Genomic DNA, 20,613 nt, shown 5'->3' with positions numbered 1-20,613 from the left:
GTGTTTAACGTGACAATGGAGATGAAGATGATGCTAGATGTGCATGAATGTCGTTAGATCACCTGATCGTGAGTGTGAAAACAGTGTGTGTGTGTGTGTGTGTGTGTTCAACCTGGTGGTGATGAAGATGATGATGATGGTGGTGGTTGACCACATGAGAGCCGTGCATTAGTGGGGGTCTGATGGGGGGGTTATACTGAAGGGGCTGCCCAATCAGAGGAGGATACCTGCCATCACCTGTGGACACATCAACACCAGTGTTATCTAAACTATACCAGAAATATACAACATATACCAAAATGTGTATATAAAACAATATAGATACAGCAGAAACATACCAAAAGATACCAAAATATATACCAAAAATATATATTAAAAAACATATCAAATATAGAAATAAATATAAAACCAGGATATACAATTTTTTTCTTAACAAAATACAAAAATATACTGGAAATGACCCAAATAAACTAAATATATACACATTTTTATACAAAAACATACCAAATATATCCCAAAAACCTACAAGTTGTACCAAAATTATACCAAATGTATTTAGAAAAGATAAACAAAATATTAAAGGTACCTTAAATATACAAGCCGTAAAAAATTACAACAAAAATACAAAAAAAAATAAAAATAATTTAGATGCACTCTGATTGACCCACCTTGGCCTGGAGCGTATGGGCGGGACAACTGAGGCATGATGGGAAAAGGGGCGTGGCCAGGACGAGGCCCCTTCATATTGGCCTGATGGGTGGAAGCTGGTGATTGAGATTGAGCCGAAGAGGGGGAGGGGCTTAGCAGCTGCTGTGGATTATTCTAGAAAGCGAGAGAGAAAGGTTACGGTTGATGGGTCATGTGAGAATGAGGTCACATGGGGCGTGACACAGGTGATTGTACCTGTGTGGTGTCCTGCGGCAGCAGGTCGCCGCTTTTGTAGTAGCGGTTGTGTTTCCAGTGCATTGGGGACGGGGCTCTTGGCTGCTGGCTGGGAGGAACACTCAACTGCATCATCATTACACCACCAGCAGGGGGCAGCGGAGGAACAGCTGAAAATCACAATGCTTACTACAGATTTCAGTAGATTCAAATAAATGTGAATTAAAATATATAGTGTATTACAAAAATATGAGATGCAAGACGCATAAAAATAACAATTACTAAATTAAGAATTGCAGTAAGATTGTGTAAAATAAAAACCTTTACAAAAAAATAAGACATGCATATGTATATAAAATTAAAAGAATATTACTTGTTATTTTAAATTATTAATTGTTATGCAGCAAAATGCATTATATCAAACAAAAAACATTTATTAACTACATTTTTAACTACATATACACAGATTTAATACTATATTTTTCATATTAAATTCCGAACTGTGATGAAATACCATAAATGTAATATGTTACTTTTATTAATGTATTATTTTTATTAATAATATTAAATAATTTGATTATAAATAGTAAGAAACAATAGATTGTAATAAAGTAAATAAAATAGAAATGGCTTTAACATTAAAAACTAAACTGTGTAATATACACATTTTATTATAATTGAAAACTAATGATTTTTAAATGAAAAATATTAATGAATAAATTTCTCTAACACTAAATGTAATCATTGGTCAAACAAACACATTCAATTGGTCTCTTATTCTTAATATTATTATATCTCAGGCACACACGGAGCGCAGTATTATTCTTATTAACCTTTAGAGTTGGGAACTGTCACTAGTGCAGAAACACATCCTCTCTAGTGTCTCTAGTAAATACAACGTTGGCTACTGAATTATTCAATAACAGACAAAAATGAGGAACTGCTACACACAATGCACACACAGACCAATTAAAGTGCTTTATTAAACAGTGTAAGGTCAAAGAGTGTGTGGGTCTCGCCTCTTCCTCATTAATAACACCCTCTTCCTCAGCAGCATAATCACCACACACGCACACACACACACACACACACACGCAGACACACGTACAGACACGTACACACACACACACACACACACGTACACACACACACACACACACACACGCAGACACACACACACACACACACACACACACACACACACACACACACACACACACACACACGCAGACACACACGCAGACACGCAGACACACACACACACACACACACACACACACGCAGACACACACGCAGACACGCAGACACACGCACACACACGTACACACACACACACGCAGACACACACACACACACACACACACACACACGCAGACACACACGCACACACACGCAGACACACGCAGACACACACGCACACACACGTACACGCAGACACATGCAGACACACGCGCACACACACGCGCGCACACGCACGCACACACATGCGCACACGCACGCACACACACGCGCATACACGCACACACACACGCGCACACACACACACACGCGCACACACACACACGCGCACACACACACACGCGCACGCACACACGCACGCACGCACACGCACACACACACACACACGCACACACACACACACGTACACACGCACACACACGCGCTGCTGAGCATTCATTAACACTGAGGTTTATTCAAATAAACACCGATTGTTCTCACTGCTTCTCAAACGTGTGATGAACTCTTCACAAACGCCGTAAGGAAACGAGCAGAAACCAGAATTGTAAACAACATTTAATTAAACGGCCAAGCAAAACATTTTGAAAATGAGAAATAAACTTTTCAAAGCTCGTTATGTGCGCTTAACTTATTAACCGAGAGATAGACTTAGTATCTAATTAAAACTAACCTGCCTTTAGTAAATGAAGCAGAGCTATATTCATTAACCTTTAGAGCGAGTTTCAGTTTACACCATTAAAACAAGTTTACATAGATAACCAAGAAATGATCAAGAAAAAAAAAAATTATAGAAAAAATTACTATTGAGTATTTAATTATTAAATTACTACTATTTTTCAATAGTTCATATTTAGTCATTCATTTAAAATGCATATCTTAATTTTCTATTGAGGGATTTTTTTAATTCTTTTTTTTATTATCATACATGCATTTTTATTATGAGTTATCATTTATTTGATTTATTAATATTAGTTATAAATGTGAGTTATATAGTGCATTTGACAGTCAAGTGTGACTTATCTGCAAAAAAATGGCAGGTAAAAAATAAAATAAAACGTGTATATACATTAAATATTACTTTAAAAAGGATAAAGGATAAATAATTGGATAATATAAAACCGCAAACAACATATATAAAATAGAACAGTAATTATTCATAATTATTTAGAATATTATCTCTCTCTCTCTTATAAAGAATAAATAAATATATATATATAAAAAATAATAATAATAATATTATATATATATATATATATATATATATATATATATATATATATATATATATATATATATAAAATGTTAACTGAAAAAATTATGGATAATCAGGCGTTGAAAAAAAATCCACTCAGGCTTATTACTTTTTGTAGTTGTTTTGTGATTGGTCACCATACCCGTGCAATGCTGGCCTGTGATTAGCTGAGAGCCACAGGGGGAGGGTGCTCGGGGAAACTGCATCTGCTCTGAACCCGGCGGAGGGAGGAAACCAACGGTCGAGCTGCGCACACACAGGAAGTTCAAATGACACACAGTACAGAGCCAATCACATTCAGCGAGGCTTTACTCTGATTGGTTGACAACTGGATGCATGCATTACCTGATGCTAGAGTGTTGCCCTGGCGGCATCATGCTGTAATACACCTGCATGCTGTTTGAGGGCGCTGTTGTCTGATTGGTCTGTCCCTGCAGCACGATCTGTTGCTGATAGGCTGCCTGAGGAATGCTCTGAGAGCCCTGCTGCACAGACACCTGACAAACACACACACGTCACATCACTGTATCACAATCACAGAAAAACCGGAAAACACCAAGAGACGCGTGAAGCGCTGCACTCTGATACCTGATACGGAGGCATTGTGGGATACTGCACCATCACGCTCTGAATCTGATTGGCCTGAGAGCCAACCAGCGATTGGTTCTGAGTCTGCTGAACTCCCATCATGCCCTGGTAGCTGGGGGGATGAGCGGGCATGACCGTCTGGAAGCCTGAAAACACATCAAGACGGCAACGTGTTGGCAGAAACAACAGCCAACGACCAACAAACAACATCTGGAAGCAAAACATTACAGACAAAGGGCAAAAACAGAGTGTTACGCAACATTAAAGCTGTAAATAATAACTAAATAACAAAAAACCGCAGTTTAATTACGAAAAGACTGAAATATGTGGAATGAGGTAAAAGATGGTGTGAATGTGAGCGGGAACAGATGGACGTTTGTGTGCTTGGAGTCTTAGACCGTTCACAGTTTGCGAGGAAATGGCAGCGCTTCAGAAGAACAACAGTGGCTGACTAAGGATTGTTGCACATCAAGCAGCGAGAAAATTAGACAAGTTTGTAACGCCTGCGATATTGCGGCCATGATAAGAATAATCTGTTATTTACATGCATTTTCTAAAAAAAATCAGTGACGCTGACTGGATGAATGTTATAATTCACGAGCCAGACTGATAAGGTTTATAATGATCGGTTTAAAAATAATAATAATATTTGTAATACTAAAAGTATAAATAATATTACTGCCATTTTTAATGCATAAATTAGTAATATTTAATAAATGTTTTTAATGACAGGCTCGAATAATAATTAATGATTGAATATTGTATTATTGTAGTACATAACATTTAATGATTTAATATTTATTAAATATTAATATTTATTAAATGTTAAATGCAATGAAAATAATTAATATAAACTGTTTAATATCCAATTCATTTATGGGTTATGGGTATACATACAAATATATTAATTGGTATTATTATTTCATCATTTCTTAGTATTATAATGCATAAGTATTTAATAATGTTTACTAAATATTAAATTTAATAAATTTAATGATTTAACGATTTTTAATGATTGAAATGATGAAATTTAATGCATTTAATGATTTAATACATATTTATGAAATACTAAATGCAATAACCATTTAATAAAATGTTTAATATGCAATCCATTTACAAATAAATTCTATATGGCAATATGGGTTTATACATAATAATCATACAAAGTATAATATATTTTCTTAGTATTTAATAATGTTTACTAAATATTACATGTAATAAATTAATACTTAATATTACACCGAATACATATATAAACAAAATGTATAATATATAATACAGTGGTTTATAATGATCGGTACAGTAATAATAATGTGTCTTATTCTATAATCTATAAAATGAATTGTATTTATAATTCTTATTTTATTTATATATTTATTTTAAATAGAATGGCATTAATTATTTACTGTTATATTATTTAAAATATTTTAAATATACTATATAGTAATAATTGCTATATATATATATATATATATATATATATATATAGTATTTAATATATATAATAATGTTAATAATAATAATAATGTTATTAAATATTACTAAATATATGTATAACTGTATTTTTTATTATTATCTATAATATTAATTATTTTGGTCACAGAAGGCTAGCAGGGATTTCGTGTGGACTGTGATCTCTACAGGGGCAGATCACTGAAACTCCACTGATCCTCCCCTCGACTTCTGCTCTCATCAGATCCAGGACAGATGAGCGGACGGCTTCTTCTCTCCAGTGTGTGTGTGTGTGTGTGTGTGTGTGTGTGTGTGTGTATGTGTGTGTGAGAGTACACAGCTATTTTTACCTGCCCTTGCAAGGCCAAAGTGAAGAGAATAAAAGCCTGTCGATTTAGACCATACAAGCACACACTCGAGTGCTAGTGTAATGGGGACTTTCAATGTCACTTTAGACCAGGTCTGATTTTTTTCCTCTTAACACACACACGCACAGCAACTCTGCAGCCTCTCTCTATTAATTTACTTACAGTTTTTAATCTGCACGAACTGAATGTATAATAAAAACTCAGCTGTCAAACTAAAAGGCTGATTTGATTTCTAAGGCACAATTCCTCATCTCCAGCAGGGAATATGAGTGAAGCAGCCCACGCAGCACTTACTGATGAGCATGGCTGCCATGCGGCTGCTAACGCACTCTGACGCTCTCGTTAGCATGTTTCTATCGTAATAAAAACTAGCTCAATCACAATCAGCTCAATTATAAGAAGGCATTTCTGGAAACATTATTAAAAAATAATGCTGTAGAATGATGCTAGAGTGTAGAAAACTTAATTATTCCTTAAACTTAATTTTTCCAACATTCAACATGTCATTCTTGTGCTACTGCATTGCTTCTTTCCATCTTACATACTGTATTTTATAATACAACCTTTGATATTAATATGACAATAAATATTGTTTTAATTACCGTTTTATCATGAATATAGCCTTTGGTGAAACAGCAATGAATATTTATTTATTGCTTGTTTGTTATGAATATAGCCATTGGTGATATGGCAATAATATTTATTTATTGTTTGTTTGTTTGTTTTTTGTTATGAATACAGCCATTGCTGATATGGCAATGGATATTTAATTATTTATTTAATTTATTGCTTGTTTGTTGTGAATATAGCCATTGCTAATAAGGCAGTAAATATTTATTTATTTATGGACTTATAGTTTTTGTTTATGAATGCAGCCATTGCTGATATGGCAATGAATATTTATTTATTGAATTTATTGTTTGTGTGTCACAAATACAGCCTTTGGTGAAATAGCAATTTCTGTTAGCTGTTGTCATGAATATTATATAATAATATTATTAATATTTATTTGTTCAGCATTTATTTATATAATTGTTAATCATGAATATAGCCTTTGGCAACGTGGCAATGAATATTTATTTTTTGTTTGCTTGTATATATTAACTGCTCGTCACAAACATAGCCTTTGGTAACAAAGGAATTAATACGTATTAGTGGTTTTTTTTGTTGTTGTTGTTTTTTTTAATTACTGTTAGTTATGGATATAGTCTTTAGTGATGTGGCCATGAATATTTATCTGTTTGTTTTGTTTGTTAATTGTTTGTTTTTCGTGAATATAGCCTTTTGGCAATGAATAATTGCTTGATTTGTTTTGTTTTGTTTTTCTTCTCTGGCTCAACCTGACTGATGTGAACTGTGCTTAATGAATACTTTCACAATGTCCAGTAATTAAAGCCTGCCAGCAGAACAGTGGAGGTCAGAGGTCAGAAGTCAGAGGTGAGAGTTGAGGAGTGAGGGCTGGGAAAAGAGACCGGTTCACTGTGAGAAAGACTACGAATCTCATACAGTGACACGGCCCCGTCTCCCAGCGCTCCAGTCACAAACCCTGCAGGAAGTGCCCACTCAGACAGAAAGTTTGCGTGTGTGTGTGTGTGTGTTTGTACCTGTGTGCTGCGGTGGCAGTGTCTGACTCTGGGGGGCGCTGTAGTGTACTGGCGTCACCGCTCTGTAGTGTTGGCTGGAGTGCGAATACTGTCCCGGAGCGCAGTAACACGCCGACACCTGCAGAGACACACACACACACACATGCGCGTATTATCCTGAACCCTCGGTCCCGTGACGCGGGTGACGTACACGTGTGTGTGTGTGTCTGTACCTGCTGCATGGGCTGCTGGATGTATCCGTGCGGCTGGAGGTGCGCTTGATTGACGGCTGGGGGATGATGGGGGTAGGTGTGGCTGCTCATGGGCTGTCCCGCCGATGGAAGCATGTAGCCGCTGGGCGGAGGGTTCTGGAGCACCAGGGATTGTGGGTAGAGGCCCGTGTGGGGGTCCGGAGCGTCACCCGAAGGCTGCCGGACGAGGTTCATCTGACTGAACTGGGCACTTAAACCATCCTGCTGCTGTTTAAACACACAAATACACAAGACAACAGATCAGGTTAGTTTAAAAGAATGAAGACAAGGATCAAGCTAACTACTAAAGATTAAAAAAAAACAAATAAATCATCATTTTGTGAAATTCTAAATAGTTTTTAACAATGAAAAAAGAAAAAAAAAGATATATATATGGTTTTACAAACGTATTATTATTATTTAAAAAAAAAATGTTATATATAAAATTGTAAAAAAAAAAGCTACAGTTTGAAAAATTATATAAAATGGAGCTTTCATTTTATAATCAATATTAATTTGTTCAAATTGTCAGAAAAATATTTTATAATTTACACTATTGTAAATGTGTTTTTAATACATTTAAAATTTGTGTATATATTTATTTTAAAATCTCTCTTGCTCTCTCTCTCACACACACACACACACACACACACACACACACACACACACACATATATATATATATCCATTTAATAAATGAAAGTTAAATAAATTCCATATATATTTATATGATTTATTCAATGTTCATTTATTCAATTATGTGAGGAAAAAAATAAAGAGTTTGAGCAAAACTATCTCAGATATGTTATTTTTTAATACTACTGTAACACTAAATATTATTTACTTTGTTCTTTTTTTTTTTTTTAAACATAAATCAAATAATTAGAAAACTAAGGTTAAAGTAGAATTGGGTCATTATTTCAATCAATCAATCTCTCTCATTTGAAGCCCAAGAGTCCATCTTCATCTGGTTATGCAACAAAAGGAGATATTTCTGAAGTGGAAGTGGATCACACGCTTTCAGAAACTAAACCAGGGCGTCACTTTGAGGACTTTAAGCAGAGATCAAAGTCACCAGGACCAGAGCCCCTGCCCGGCGCCACAAACGCCACACGTTTTATTAAAAAACTGACAACATCTGCTGCCATTCATTATTGATGTGCTCTGAATGTGTTAATGAGGGTGTTATATTTGGTAGAAACGGGTCACACAGTAAGAAATATGACAGAAGTGACCCAATTCAGTTATGAGCCCCTCCACCGGGTATAACCCAATCTCATGGGGCTCGTTTGGAAACTTTGGAGAGATGAATCAATAAAACGGACACAAATTCCGGCGACACACTGAGATCACAAACTGGATTGCAACAGAATATGGAAAATTTTTTTTTTTTTATTATTACTAAAGAGAAGAAAAAAAAGACTGGGAAAATGAGAATAGAAAAGAGGACGAAAACAAAAACTAAATACTAAAGAGGCCATATTGTACACTTTTGTAATAATATTTATTTGTATCATACTGAAACTATTAAAAACCTAAAAATATTAACAAAATATAAAGAAAATTAATAAATTTTGGATAGTGCATATATATATATATATATACACACACACAGTATATATATATATAGAGAGAGAGAATATATTTGAAAAGAACAATATCTATCCAAATTTATAAATTAAACAAATATTATAATAAAAAATGTTTTTATTCATGTTTCTTATATGTTATTATAATATTTGTGAATATTCTAAAATTATGAAAACAAAAATATAAATACATTTTAAAAGTTGTGAATATTATGGTATGTAATGTATCATATACTGAACTTTTTTTTAAAAGAACAAGTACATTCTAAAAATGAATTAATAAATGTTTAAGAATTGTGAATATAATGGAATGTATGACAATATTGGAGTTAACTGAAAAGACAAAGAACATAATATGTAACAATGAATGAAATTATAAATAAACTTACGTTATTACAATAAAATTGTTATTGAAATTATGTTAAAATTATAAGCGTGGGAAAGGTGCTAAGGGAAGTTGTGAATATTATGGTATGTATGTATCGTAGACTGAACTTCATTCAAAAGGAGAAAAATTCTCTCCATGCTTTCCGTGCCATGGCCTCTTTAATGAATCGAGGGAGAAAGAGAGAAGAGACGTTTAGAGAAGGACAGGCGTTATGATGGAGTGATAGTAAAGGAGGAGAGAAGTACCACAGTGTACTGTTGAGTGAAAGCAGGAGGCAGAAGAGGAGGACAAGAGACCGCAGCATACTGCACAGGCTGAGCAGACGACTGCAGAGGAGAGAGAAGAGACAGACACACATCAACCACTGAAGACAACTAAACACGCAGCAGGAAAACTAAACAAGACTGATGTATTACTACCACAGCGACAGATCAGATTTGTGTGTTATGACAGACAACCAATATGATGACCAACACTTTAAATGTATACAGTATAAACAGCGAAGGACAAATGAGAATAACGAATCACATTTATTCTGTGTTATTGAACTTTATAACCATAAATACTGACAGCCATCAGGTATATTGTTATAGCCAATAACCAATATGATAACTAATATTTTAAATATTACTTTGATATTCATATTGATATAGATATTCAAAGATTATTAAATTATAAAAAATAAATATGAAGTATCATAAAAGAAAAGGTGAACTAAATTGTAAATTAACGTAACAAATGTATTATTTGTAAAAAGTCGGACAAATTCAACTTAATTAAAAATAAGAAAAACTAAACTAAAAGGAACTAATTCTTTGAAAATAAAAAAACACACATATATATATATATATATATATATATATTAGAATTATTTAAATATAAAAGAAAATAAATTAAAACAATTATTTAATATAAAAATGGAAAAATAAAAAAATTAGATAAAAACATTATTACAAATAATAAGACATTCAGCTAAATTACTAACAACGAATAAACTAATATATTCAATTCAATTCAATATAAAACTGAAAAAGTAAACTAAAGACATTTAAATATACAAATATTAAAAAACATTAAATTAAAAATGTATAAATTCGACAAAAATATTAATTTTAATTATTTTATGTTTATTAATATAAATACTTGAAAACGCATTAATTCAAATCAATTTAAAATTTAATTACACTAAAAATCAAACTACATTATTTAAATGTAAACATATTAAAGAAATAAAAAGAGTGTAAGTTAAAACATCTTGTAAAAATTAATAATAAAAAAGTAAACAAAAATAAGTAAAATAAAAATAAAATAAAAAAATTCCAAAATAATAAGAAAAACGAAAATCTTTGACAAAACATTGCTATTTCCTGACCTGTGCTAGAAGGTGATTGGCTGGCTGATGTTGAGGGGGAGGAGGCAGAGGCGGAGGAGGGGGCGGTGGGGGAGGATGTAGAGTCATGGGCTGCTGGCCCCGCCCCTGTTGTGATGTCATAGTGGGGTTGTAGATCACTGGACTGCCATCGGGGTTGACAAAAGGCTGACCTATAGAAGACAAAACCAAGCAAACAGTCAAAAAACTGAATCCGCATTGACCTTGATGTCATTTGCGCAACAAGAAATTAGTACGAAAAGTTAGTTTTGCGAAAAAAATAAATAAATTGACACCATCCTTTGTGGTAAGAGTCGGTCAGATGGTACCAACCTGTCTGTGGATTGAGCAGCACGCTGCCCGGCGGGATGGCGCTGCTGTCCAGAGGAACGATGTAGAAGCTAGCGTTAGTGTTAATGTTAGTGTTAGTAGTCGCACTCTGAGACGCCGGGGCCGGTAGAGGGGCCGCAGTAAAGCCCCGACCAGGCTGGGACAGAACGGGGGCGGGGAGTGGCAGCTGAGCCGGTCGAGGGAGTGACCCGGAAGAGGAACCTACACTACTAGAAGAGTCTGAACCTGAAGAAGAGCGAAGAACGAAAGAGCTTTTACTATCATATACAAGGTAAGGAGGATGAAAGAAGAGGAGGTGATGGGGGGGGGGGAGCAAAAACTAAATGACAGGAAATGATGTCATAAGGAAGGAAAAGGAACCATGCTGATGATGGTACTTCTAGATATTCTTTTCAATGATCAGAATGAGTAAATTATTAAATAGTTTTATTAATCTGATTAAATCTTTATCACTTTATTTGTTTTTTTTTTTAAGTAATATTGATATTTTGTTTATTTATTTATTATTTATTCATTTGTATGCTATTATTCTTTATCTTATTTATTTTTATGAATTAATTTGGAATATCACTGAAAACTACTTAAAATCTTATTGATCGGACTGAAAAGCATTTAAAAAAAAAAAACAATTATATTTAAAATAATAAAATTCAAGATATACAAAATATTGATATCCCTAACCAAATAAAGTACTTTTTATTAAGAATTAAAAAAAATACAAAAATATTGTAAATAGAAATAAATTACACATGAAATTTTTTTTGTTAATAATAATAAAAAAAGGAAGAACTAAATGTTACTAATTAAAATAAAAAGTAAATAATAAAATTCACAATTTCTTATCTGATGTTTGTTTTGAAGCAACCAAAAAAAAAATATATATATCCTGATAAAATCACTGGATAATATAACATGGCAGAGTTATTAAATTACTTATTTATTAATTAGTTTTATTATTTATTAGTAATTAGTTATATTTATTACTTTACCTTTATTAAATATTTTTATTTTTATTATTTAAATCTATTGATTTCATTAATAATTAATGTTTATAAATATATAAATGTAAATAATTGTGTTTTATTTACTATGAATTAATATTTTTTTTACAAAGACTGATTAGACTGAAAGGCATTTCTTAAGAAAAATCGTATTTAAAATAATCTGATTAAAAATAAAATTAAACAATACACATTAAATAAAAAATAATAATAATACAATAGACTAATAAAAAAACCAATACATTATTTCTTATCAGTTTATATCTTGAAGCAACCCAAAAAAAAAAAAAAAAAAACAAACAAACAGATGAAACCACTGGATATCAACATAACAACATTTGCAATCATTTGGAGGGCTGTTCAAATCTAACTGGGCAGGAGAACGATCCAGCGGTTGCCGAACGGAAGAAGAGCATCATTAAATATTAAAAATGATAAATATATATTGCCGTCGACTCCTTGAGCTTCTAAATGCCAGAGTATAAATAACCAATGAAGCCAGAGAGCAGACAGCTCTGAATATCAATGTGTTCTCCTAGCTGTTCCTCGATGGACATGAAACGGGTGAAAAGAGGGCAAAGAGATGCTTCCTGCCACACACATGCACATTCTCAATGCACAGCTGCTTAAAAGCAAGAACAAGAAATGATGAAAATAATAATAAAAAAGGACTTCAAAAGAACAAAATGATGAGCATAGCAAAGCAGGACTAGGATGGTGAAAGTCAAAACACACTTGGTGGTATCTGGACACTTCAGACAAACTAGAAAAGATCTCAAAAAATGTCTTAATTACTTCTAAAGTAGCTGTATTTTTGGATTTAGGGCTCATGTTGGAAGTACCCACAAACAGTCAAAACAGTTTACATCATTGTCGAATTTGGAAGTTGGAAAATGTTTGCTCTATAAACAATGGCAGTAATTCCAACATGAACTGCAGTCTGTAAAAATTATATTAGCTTTATTCATTAAAAACCACAGACATGTAGGGATGCACAATATATCGGGTACTATAATCAGTATGGATGAATATTAAAATCTTTTATTTTAAATTCAAACCATCTGTTTAGGCTGAAAATGACTATAAATAAATATAAAGATGGCAGAATTTAAATGGACTGGACACTGAAGCTCTAGCGCGAACATTCGTTTTTAAATCAACGCAAAACTAATATTTGAGAACTATTTGATTCCGTAACGTAACATTCTAAGTGAAACAATAATCAGCAGGAAAAAAAAATTACTTTAGGGAGTTAATTTTATTCATCAAGATTTAAAACTTGATGGTGAATAGGGTTTCAATATGACAGGAAGTTGAAGGGGAGGGGCTTAAACATAAGGCCTTTATGATGTCAGCATAAATGCAAAGTTGTTTTTTATTTAAAAAAAAAAAAACAAACAAAAAAAGTACTTTAACCATTATACAATCTCAAAATGTTCAAATATTTAAATATATTTGTGTGACAGGAAGTTGAAGGTAAGGGGCTTAAACATAACGCCTTGATGATGTCAGCGGAAACGTAGGTTGTTTCAGAGGCGAAAACAATTATTACGTCACTGAAAGAGGACGAAAGAGGAATATTACATAGAAGTTTTCACCACTTAATAAAAAACTTAAGGAAATTGTGACTTTTTATCTCACAATTCTTTTTCTTCTCCAAATCTTTATACAAACTCGCAATTCTGACTTTATTTCTCAGAATTACGAGTTTACATCACACAATTCTGACATTTTATAAGACACAATTGCGAGTTAAATCAGAACTGTGAGATATAAACTCGCTGAGAACAGTTTATCCCCCTGAAAATGTATAACTTGTTGCGAGTTTATCTCACAGTTCTGAGAAAAGCAGTCAGAATTGCGAGATATAATTTCGCGTTTGCGATTAAAAAAGAATTTCACAATTTTAAGTTTATATCTTGCAATTCTGACTTAATTTCTAAGAACTATGAGTTTGTTTTTCTCAATTCTGACTTTATAATTCACGATTCTGAGAAATAAACTTCTCAAAATGGTCAGATATTAGTTGAACATTATTTCGATATGACAGAACGTTGAATGGGCGGGGCTTAAACATAGGGCCTTGATGATGTGGCAGGAACGGAAATTCGTTTCAGAGGCAGGAACAATTTTTTATTTTGACAAAAGATTTTGTAATGACTTTAAGAACGATTAAGGAAGTAAACTGGCTTCATTTTGATTTCATGTTGACGCAGAAAACAGGATCGATTTATAATCTAAAAGACATCCATCGTTGGTGCCACTCAAAATCTGTCTATTGTGCATCTCTACGGAGTCTCCAGGTGAAGGAGGGCGAGTTATTTACTGGTTTTGGACAGTTTCCCGGAGCTCTTGCTGCTGGCTGTACTGTCTCCTCGGATCAGCAGGCTGATGCCGCTGAAGCTGTTGGCTTTGGTCATGGAGGGCTTCAGGTTCCTGTGGGAGCTGTCTGAATCCGTGCTGCTCCAGGGCCGAGGGTCCGAATACTTCAGCTCGTTCTCGGAGCTGCTCTGACGACTGTTTCCAGAGTGCCCATCTCTCAATCTGAAGAAAACAAACAAAACAGAGCCACTGTTTAGTAAAAAGCACTAAACCACGGTCTCTTAAAATACTACATAATTAAGCAAATAAACAAAGCACACACAAAAAACTACCTGAATATCTGTCGTCTTTGCTGAGTGTTAATGAAAGTCACGTCCTCTTGAATTCTAGAGGAAATGTAAACATTATAATTAGATTATAAGATACATAAGACAACAGACAAACAAGAAAACAAAGAAGCTTTCACAGATAATTTGTTAGCAATGCTCTTATTTATTTTTTACCTTTTATCAAACGGGAAATGTTCTTGTCCCTGCAGATGAAAATAAACACACATTTTAAAAATTAACACCAAAAAAAAGGGAAAATACAATAATATACAAAAAAAGCTATCATCTATCTGTCTATCTATCTATCTAATAATTATTAATTGAACTTAAATTAACTATTATACATTATAAATTGTAAAACATTTTTTTCTGAAAATAAATATTAGTTAAATATATTAAATTTATTAAACCATATTAATATAAAGGTTGCTTGTAAGTAATTGTAAATAAAGACTACTTTTGTGAATAAAAATGGTACTTAACAGAACATGACATTTTCTAGCGTTATCTAAATGGAAAAAAAAATCTATTGAACAAAAATGATTAATTATGCTCAAAATAACTATTATAAATTATAAACATTTAAAAAACAAATTTGTGGTTTATACTAATAATATACTTTCTAGTTAAATTTATAAAATTTAATAATTTATTTATATATTTAACAAAAACTTTTTTTAATAAACTACTTTTGAAATATATATATATATTTTTTAGCTTTATATAAACTACATAAAAAAGGGTAACACACTAAACCATTTATTATCATGCTCTAATTAGCTACTAGTAAACATAAGCATTTATAAAACAAAGCTGTGGTTTATTCTAATAAATACATTACAGTTATATGTATTAATGTATTGTGTTATGTATTACATATATTATGTATGTATTATGTATTCACATTCACATATAATATTCACAAAAAATAGTGAATAAAATTGCTACTTTTGATACAGAAGATTATCATTTCCAGCTTTATTTAAACTATTGTGATGTAAAAAAAAGTTTACCAATTATGCTTAAATTAACTACTATAAATCATGAACATTTATAACAAAGTAATGGTTTCTTTTAAGAATGAAATTTCTACATTATAAAAAAAAAATACTTTAATTATTAGTGTTATTTATGACTTATTCTAGTAAAAACAAACACTAATAACAAATGTCATTAATAAATAAGAGGTTTATATTAAGATGTGGAGACGCACGTCTTGAGCGAAGATCCTGTCTCTGGCGCGCTGGTACTCCTCCTCTCGCTCCTCTATCGATTTACTCCTTCTGTCATCCTTAAGACGCATCCGCAGCTAAAACACACACACACACACACACACACACACACACACACACTTCATCTTCCTGGCTGCTGTATTGAGCCAATTATTACACATATTACATTTATTTGTTGGTTGTAGGATTATTTCAAGGAGAATTTATAAGTAGGACATTTTGAATGTTATCATATATTTCTCACCCTGCCGTCATCCTGGTCCAGGCTGGAGTTATCTCTCTTTAAGATGTACCGCTTTTGGAAATCATCTGTTTTATCATCTTTTATGTGTTCAGAAAACTTCTGATCTGGTCTGTAAGTGATAAAAACTGTGTTACATTCAAATCTTTTATAGTTTTGACAACCAGGGTCAGTTGAAATGCAGATGTACATTCTAGTGTTGCTGGTTTTGTTGATAATGACCGATTTCCCGGTCTGATCGACATTATGGTCCAGCCCAAAATACGCCGCCACCCTGTGAAGCAGCATCCTGTGGTATGATGTCATCGGGGGGAACTTCCTCTTCTGACTTCTGTGACAAGAATAAATAAATAAATAAATAAATAAATAGTAGAGTTACCTACATTAATATGCTCATTTTTCTCAATGGCTGAAATCTAAAACCAGTGTGTAAAGAGAACTGTAACACTGACATAAAATATTTTTTAAATCATTAAAATTACTTTCATATTTTACATAAAATTCTTATTTATTTCTGTATTTTAAATAACCAGCCTGGCTAATAGATCAAGCCAAAACTGATGTACATGAAGCAACAAAAATAAAATAAAAAGTATAAATCACATGCTAATGTGCGTTTAAGAAATGTTAATTTACCTACTGTACATAAAAACTCATGTAAAGATGATAATATAACAAATGTATTTAGAAAATACAATATTTCTAATATTAAACATATATACATTTATCTACATTAATATGTAAAGAGTGGTTTACTGATAAATACTATTGTATTATTAGATTGCTCAAAATGAATTAATATTTTACATATAATTCTCTGCATACATTCTACGAACCATATTTAATGAACATCTCAATGGACAAATATGGAAATATGTCATTTTTAATAATCAGCCTGACTGCTGATATACCAATCTAAGACTGAAAATGAAAAAAATCCAATTATGTGAAAAATAATAATGTTATAAGGAATGTTATGTTATGATGTTATATAATGTTATACACATATATATACACATATGCATACACACACATATATAGAAATGAAACAAAGGGAATAATGTAAATGTCAACTGTTCTTCATTTTTCTGGCTCGACTTACTCGATGTTACTAATGAAGTCCAGAATCTCTTGCTCGAGTTTCAGCAGCATCATTCTGTCTCTGTAAGAACAGCGTTCATTAGCATTTATCACAGCTCATCAACCAGCGCACAAGAGCCAGAATATTCAGATTTCTGCCTACAAGCCCCACTTAAACACCTGAGAACAGACACAAGACGTGTGCAAAACAGCATTCCTCTTAAACTTAAAACAAATAAAAACATCAAAATGATAAATAAACATCGTATATTATCAACATAACATTTTTAAAGTATAAAATGGTCAGGAAAAAATGCTTATGTCCCTATTTAATTTAAGGTAAGTGCACGTTTTAAAAAGGTCTGATTTTTGGAAGGAGCTTAATGAAGCGGCAGGAAGTAGCAGGGGGATTTTCACACACCGGGGGTTGTTCTTCAGCGTGTTGACCAGAAACTCGTGGAGGTTTACTCCTGTGGAGTCGGTGTAGTCCTGACTGGGATCTGAGAGAGAGATGGAGAGAGATTCATCACACACATTCTGTTGCCTCCATCTGGCCAGTGAGAAAACACCTCCTCTGCCAAAAAAACAAACACACACACACACACACCTCTTGAAAGCGTCTTCTTGGACAGTGGGTCTGTTTTCTCTGGCTTTTCTGAGATTTTCTCACTGTCCTCATTTTTGATGGACGTTTCGTCTTTTTCAAAAGACTGATTGAGCTCGATATGAATCTTTTCCTGTTGAAAAACAAATAACAGAACACATTTAGGAATAATAAAAGTGTAAAGAGTTGTATTTGATATAAATCACACATTCAGGAAACATTAAGAACACTTATTTATTTCCCTAGTCATCAAAAATGAGACTTTTTTTAAAGATTAGAAGACAAACAATGGCCCTTTTTTTTGTCATTATGAAGTGAGGAAGGTAATTTAAAGCTAATTATGATCTCTTTCCCTTAGCTGCAGCTAATCAGAGGAGTTTGATTAAAATAGTTTACGAAAAGAAGTACCAGAAGACTTTGTAATCATCTCGAGTAATAAAGACTTGCCTTTTCTCAAATAACAATCAAAAGAAGTTCATATATATATAATATGTATTATATGTAAATGTGTGTGTATATATGTATGTGTGTGTATATATGCATATATATATTATATATATATATATATATATAAATCTAAATAAAGATTTTTCATTTATACACATTAGTAATAAACCAATATATCAGACAATAACTTATTCACTTATTAAAACTAAATTAAATTAAATTCAGCCCAAAGGTCACAATAACGGGAAAAACGCTATTCCATATTCAATATAATAATAATAATAATAATAATAATAATAATAATAATAATAATAAATCATCAATTATTTGTTTCAGTCTTAATAGACTGCTATAAATCAACAGATTTTTGACAAAAAGTTACAATAAAAGGGGAAAAAAGCTAAACCCATATCAAATCAATCAATATCAATCTTTGGTCGAAATGCAAAAATGGAATTAAATGAAAAAAAAAAAAAAAAGTGATTATATATTGGCCAGCTTCTTTTTGAGAATAAACCCACTGATGGATAACCATTCATACTGTGAAGGATTTACACAAATTTATTTAGCTCATATTTCATAAATGATGCTCATCATAATCATATTGTAAAGTGTATTAAATTGGACCCCAAACAGTCAAAAACTACTTTGTACAGTGACAGTACAAGCAGAAAGTCATTATAGTAAATATATTCCATTCAGGTGCGCGACTTTCGGCTTTAGAGGGCATTTGGCCGTTTCGACAGCACATGAATTTATATTTCATGAATGGGATTTACAAACTCCCTCGAGGAGAAACACGAAGGATTGTGGAGGTTATGAGATCATTCTGCCCTTCTGTGAGCTCTGGACTCGATCCCGCCATGATCCTTCACTCTGATGCTAAAACTCGGCTTTATTTCAAACACAGAGGAGAGGAAGAGCAGCCAAATGAACAGCAGTGGCTTTAAACAGATAGTTCACCCAAAAGATATAATTCTGTCATCATTTATTCACTATGTTTAATCCCAAACCTTCTGACTGACTGACTTCTCTAAAACAGAAAAGGAGATGTTTAGATGAACGTTCAAGCTGCTCTTTTCCATACAATGGAAGTGAATGGGAACCGGGGCTGTAGAGCTCCAAAATGATGATGACTAAAGTCATCATGAAAATGATCGTATAAATTCTGAAAACAGAATATCGCACATTTACTTTGTTTATGGCTATTTAAAACACCCTTTTGATGCTGAATGTTTGGGAAAAGAGCGGCAAATCATTTAAGTCTGAAATAGTTTTAGGGCCAGATTTATTAAACGGGGCAAAATAGCGCAATAGCGTAATTTAAAAACAGCGGCGATGCACATGGAAATTTCTGCGAGTGATTTACTCACAATGTGCAAATTAAAGAAAACAGGTGCAACATTGTTTTTACATATCGACCAACGCAATAAACCAAATGCACTGCAAATTAGCGTAGAGCCGATGCTCATCAGGTGCGGCTTGTTTTTTTTGGCCGTTAAATTATAGCGCAAACACCAGTAATTTGACGAGGGCAAATGTTAGTAAATCACATTGTGTGATTAATTTGAATAATCTCCTCCCATAAATTTTGCGTCTGAAAGGGAAACTCCTACAAATGCATATTCAATAAGGTCAGGCGCAAAAATAACTGTCCATGCCTTTTTAGCGCTAATTCTTCACTGCGCATCTTTAGTAAATCCTAACTACTATTTTAACGCCAAAAGATGGTTTGTGCTGGCGCAAGCGTTTAGTAAATCTGACCGTTAGCAGTAGATGAAGATTGGTTTCATTTCAGCAAGCTTTTATTTTCGTTATAATTCGTTAGCTGCTGTTTTTTTCGGTCTCTGGCTTTCTCTCCACTCCTCTAAAGAAGAAAGACCGGCCCAAATTAGCTGTCGAGCTTCTGAATGAGGACAAAAATGTCACGCTACACGAGGGACGGCGAGAGAGAAGACGAATGGACGGATCGTGAATGAGAAGGTTGTGAAAGAGCAAAAGGGGGAAAGGTACAGAGAGATGAGAAATGTCTATGAATAGAGACC

The 20,613-nt window shown here is 33.0% G+C and overlaps 1 protein-coding gene across 9 annotated transcripts in view; it reads right to left on the bottom strand.

Annotated features, from left to right (window-relative positions):
- Positions 1-20,613, bottom strand: part of LOC132159702 (R3H domain-containing protein 1-like) — a 45,111-nt gene that overhangs the window by 4,059 nt on the left and 20,439 nt on the right. For 5 of the 9 annotated variants that reach the window (XM_059569279.1, XM_059569286.1, XM_059569278.1 and 2 more), the window contains 20 exons: positions 18,125-18,254; positions 17,939-18,017; positions 17,540-17,599; positions 16,628-16,768; positions 16,441-16,549; positions 16,178-16,273; positions 15,139-15,167; positions 14,968-15,021; positions 14,640-14,857; positions 11,295-11,537; positions 10,965-11,134; positions 9,838-9,918; positions 7,598-7,843; positions 7,386-7,503; positions 3,962-4,107; positions 3,719-3,870; positions 3,516-3,619; positions 904-1,052; positions 669-822; positions 113-237 (listed from right to left, as the gene is read on the bottom strand). In XM_059569279.1, the coding sequence (XP_059425262.1) occupies positions 113-237; positions 669-822; positions 904-1,052; positions 3,516-3,619; positions 3,719-3,870; positions 3,962-4,107; positions 7,386-7,503; positions 7,598-7,843; positions 9,838-9,918; positions 10,965-11,134; positions 11,295-11,537; positions 14,640-14,857; positions 14,968-15,021; positions 15,139-15,167; positions 16,178-16,273; positions 16,441-16,549; positions 16,628-16,768; positions 17,540-17,599; positions 17,939-18,017; positions 18,125-18,254 (2,604 nt within the window). The remainder of the gene's footprint in view (positions 1-112; positions 238-668; positions 823-903; positions 1,053-3,515; positions 3,620-3,718; positions 3,871-3,961; positions 4,108-7,385; positions 7,504-7,597; positions 7,844-9,837; positions 9,919-10,964; positions 11,135-11,294; positions 11,538-14,639; positions 14,858-14,967; positions 15,022-15,138; positions 15,168-16,177; positions 16,274-16,440; positions 16,550-16,627; positions 16,769-17,539; positions 17,600-17,938; positions 18,018-18,124; positions 18,255-20,613) is intronic. The other 4 variants (XM_059569281.1, XM_059569282.1, XM_059569284.1 and 1 more) reach the window with 4 other exon arrangements.

This window comes from Carassius carassius, chromosome 16 (assembly GCF_963082965.1).
Source record: "Carassius carassius chromosome 16, fCarCar2.1, whole genome shotgun sequence".
NCBI lineage: Eukaryota > Metazoa > Chordata > Actinopteri > Cypriniformes > Cyprinidae > Carassius > Carassius carassius.
The sequence above is the reverse complement of the archived record's forward strand: the minus strand, read 5'-3'. Positions and strand labels throughout refer to the sequence as shown.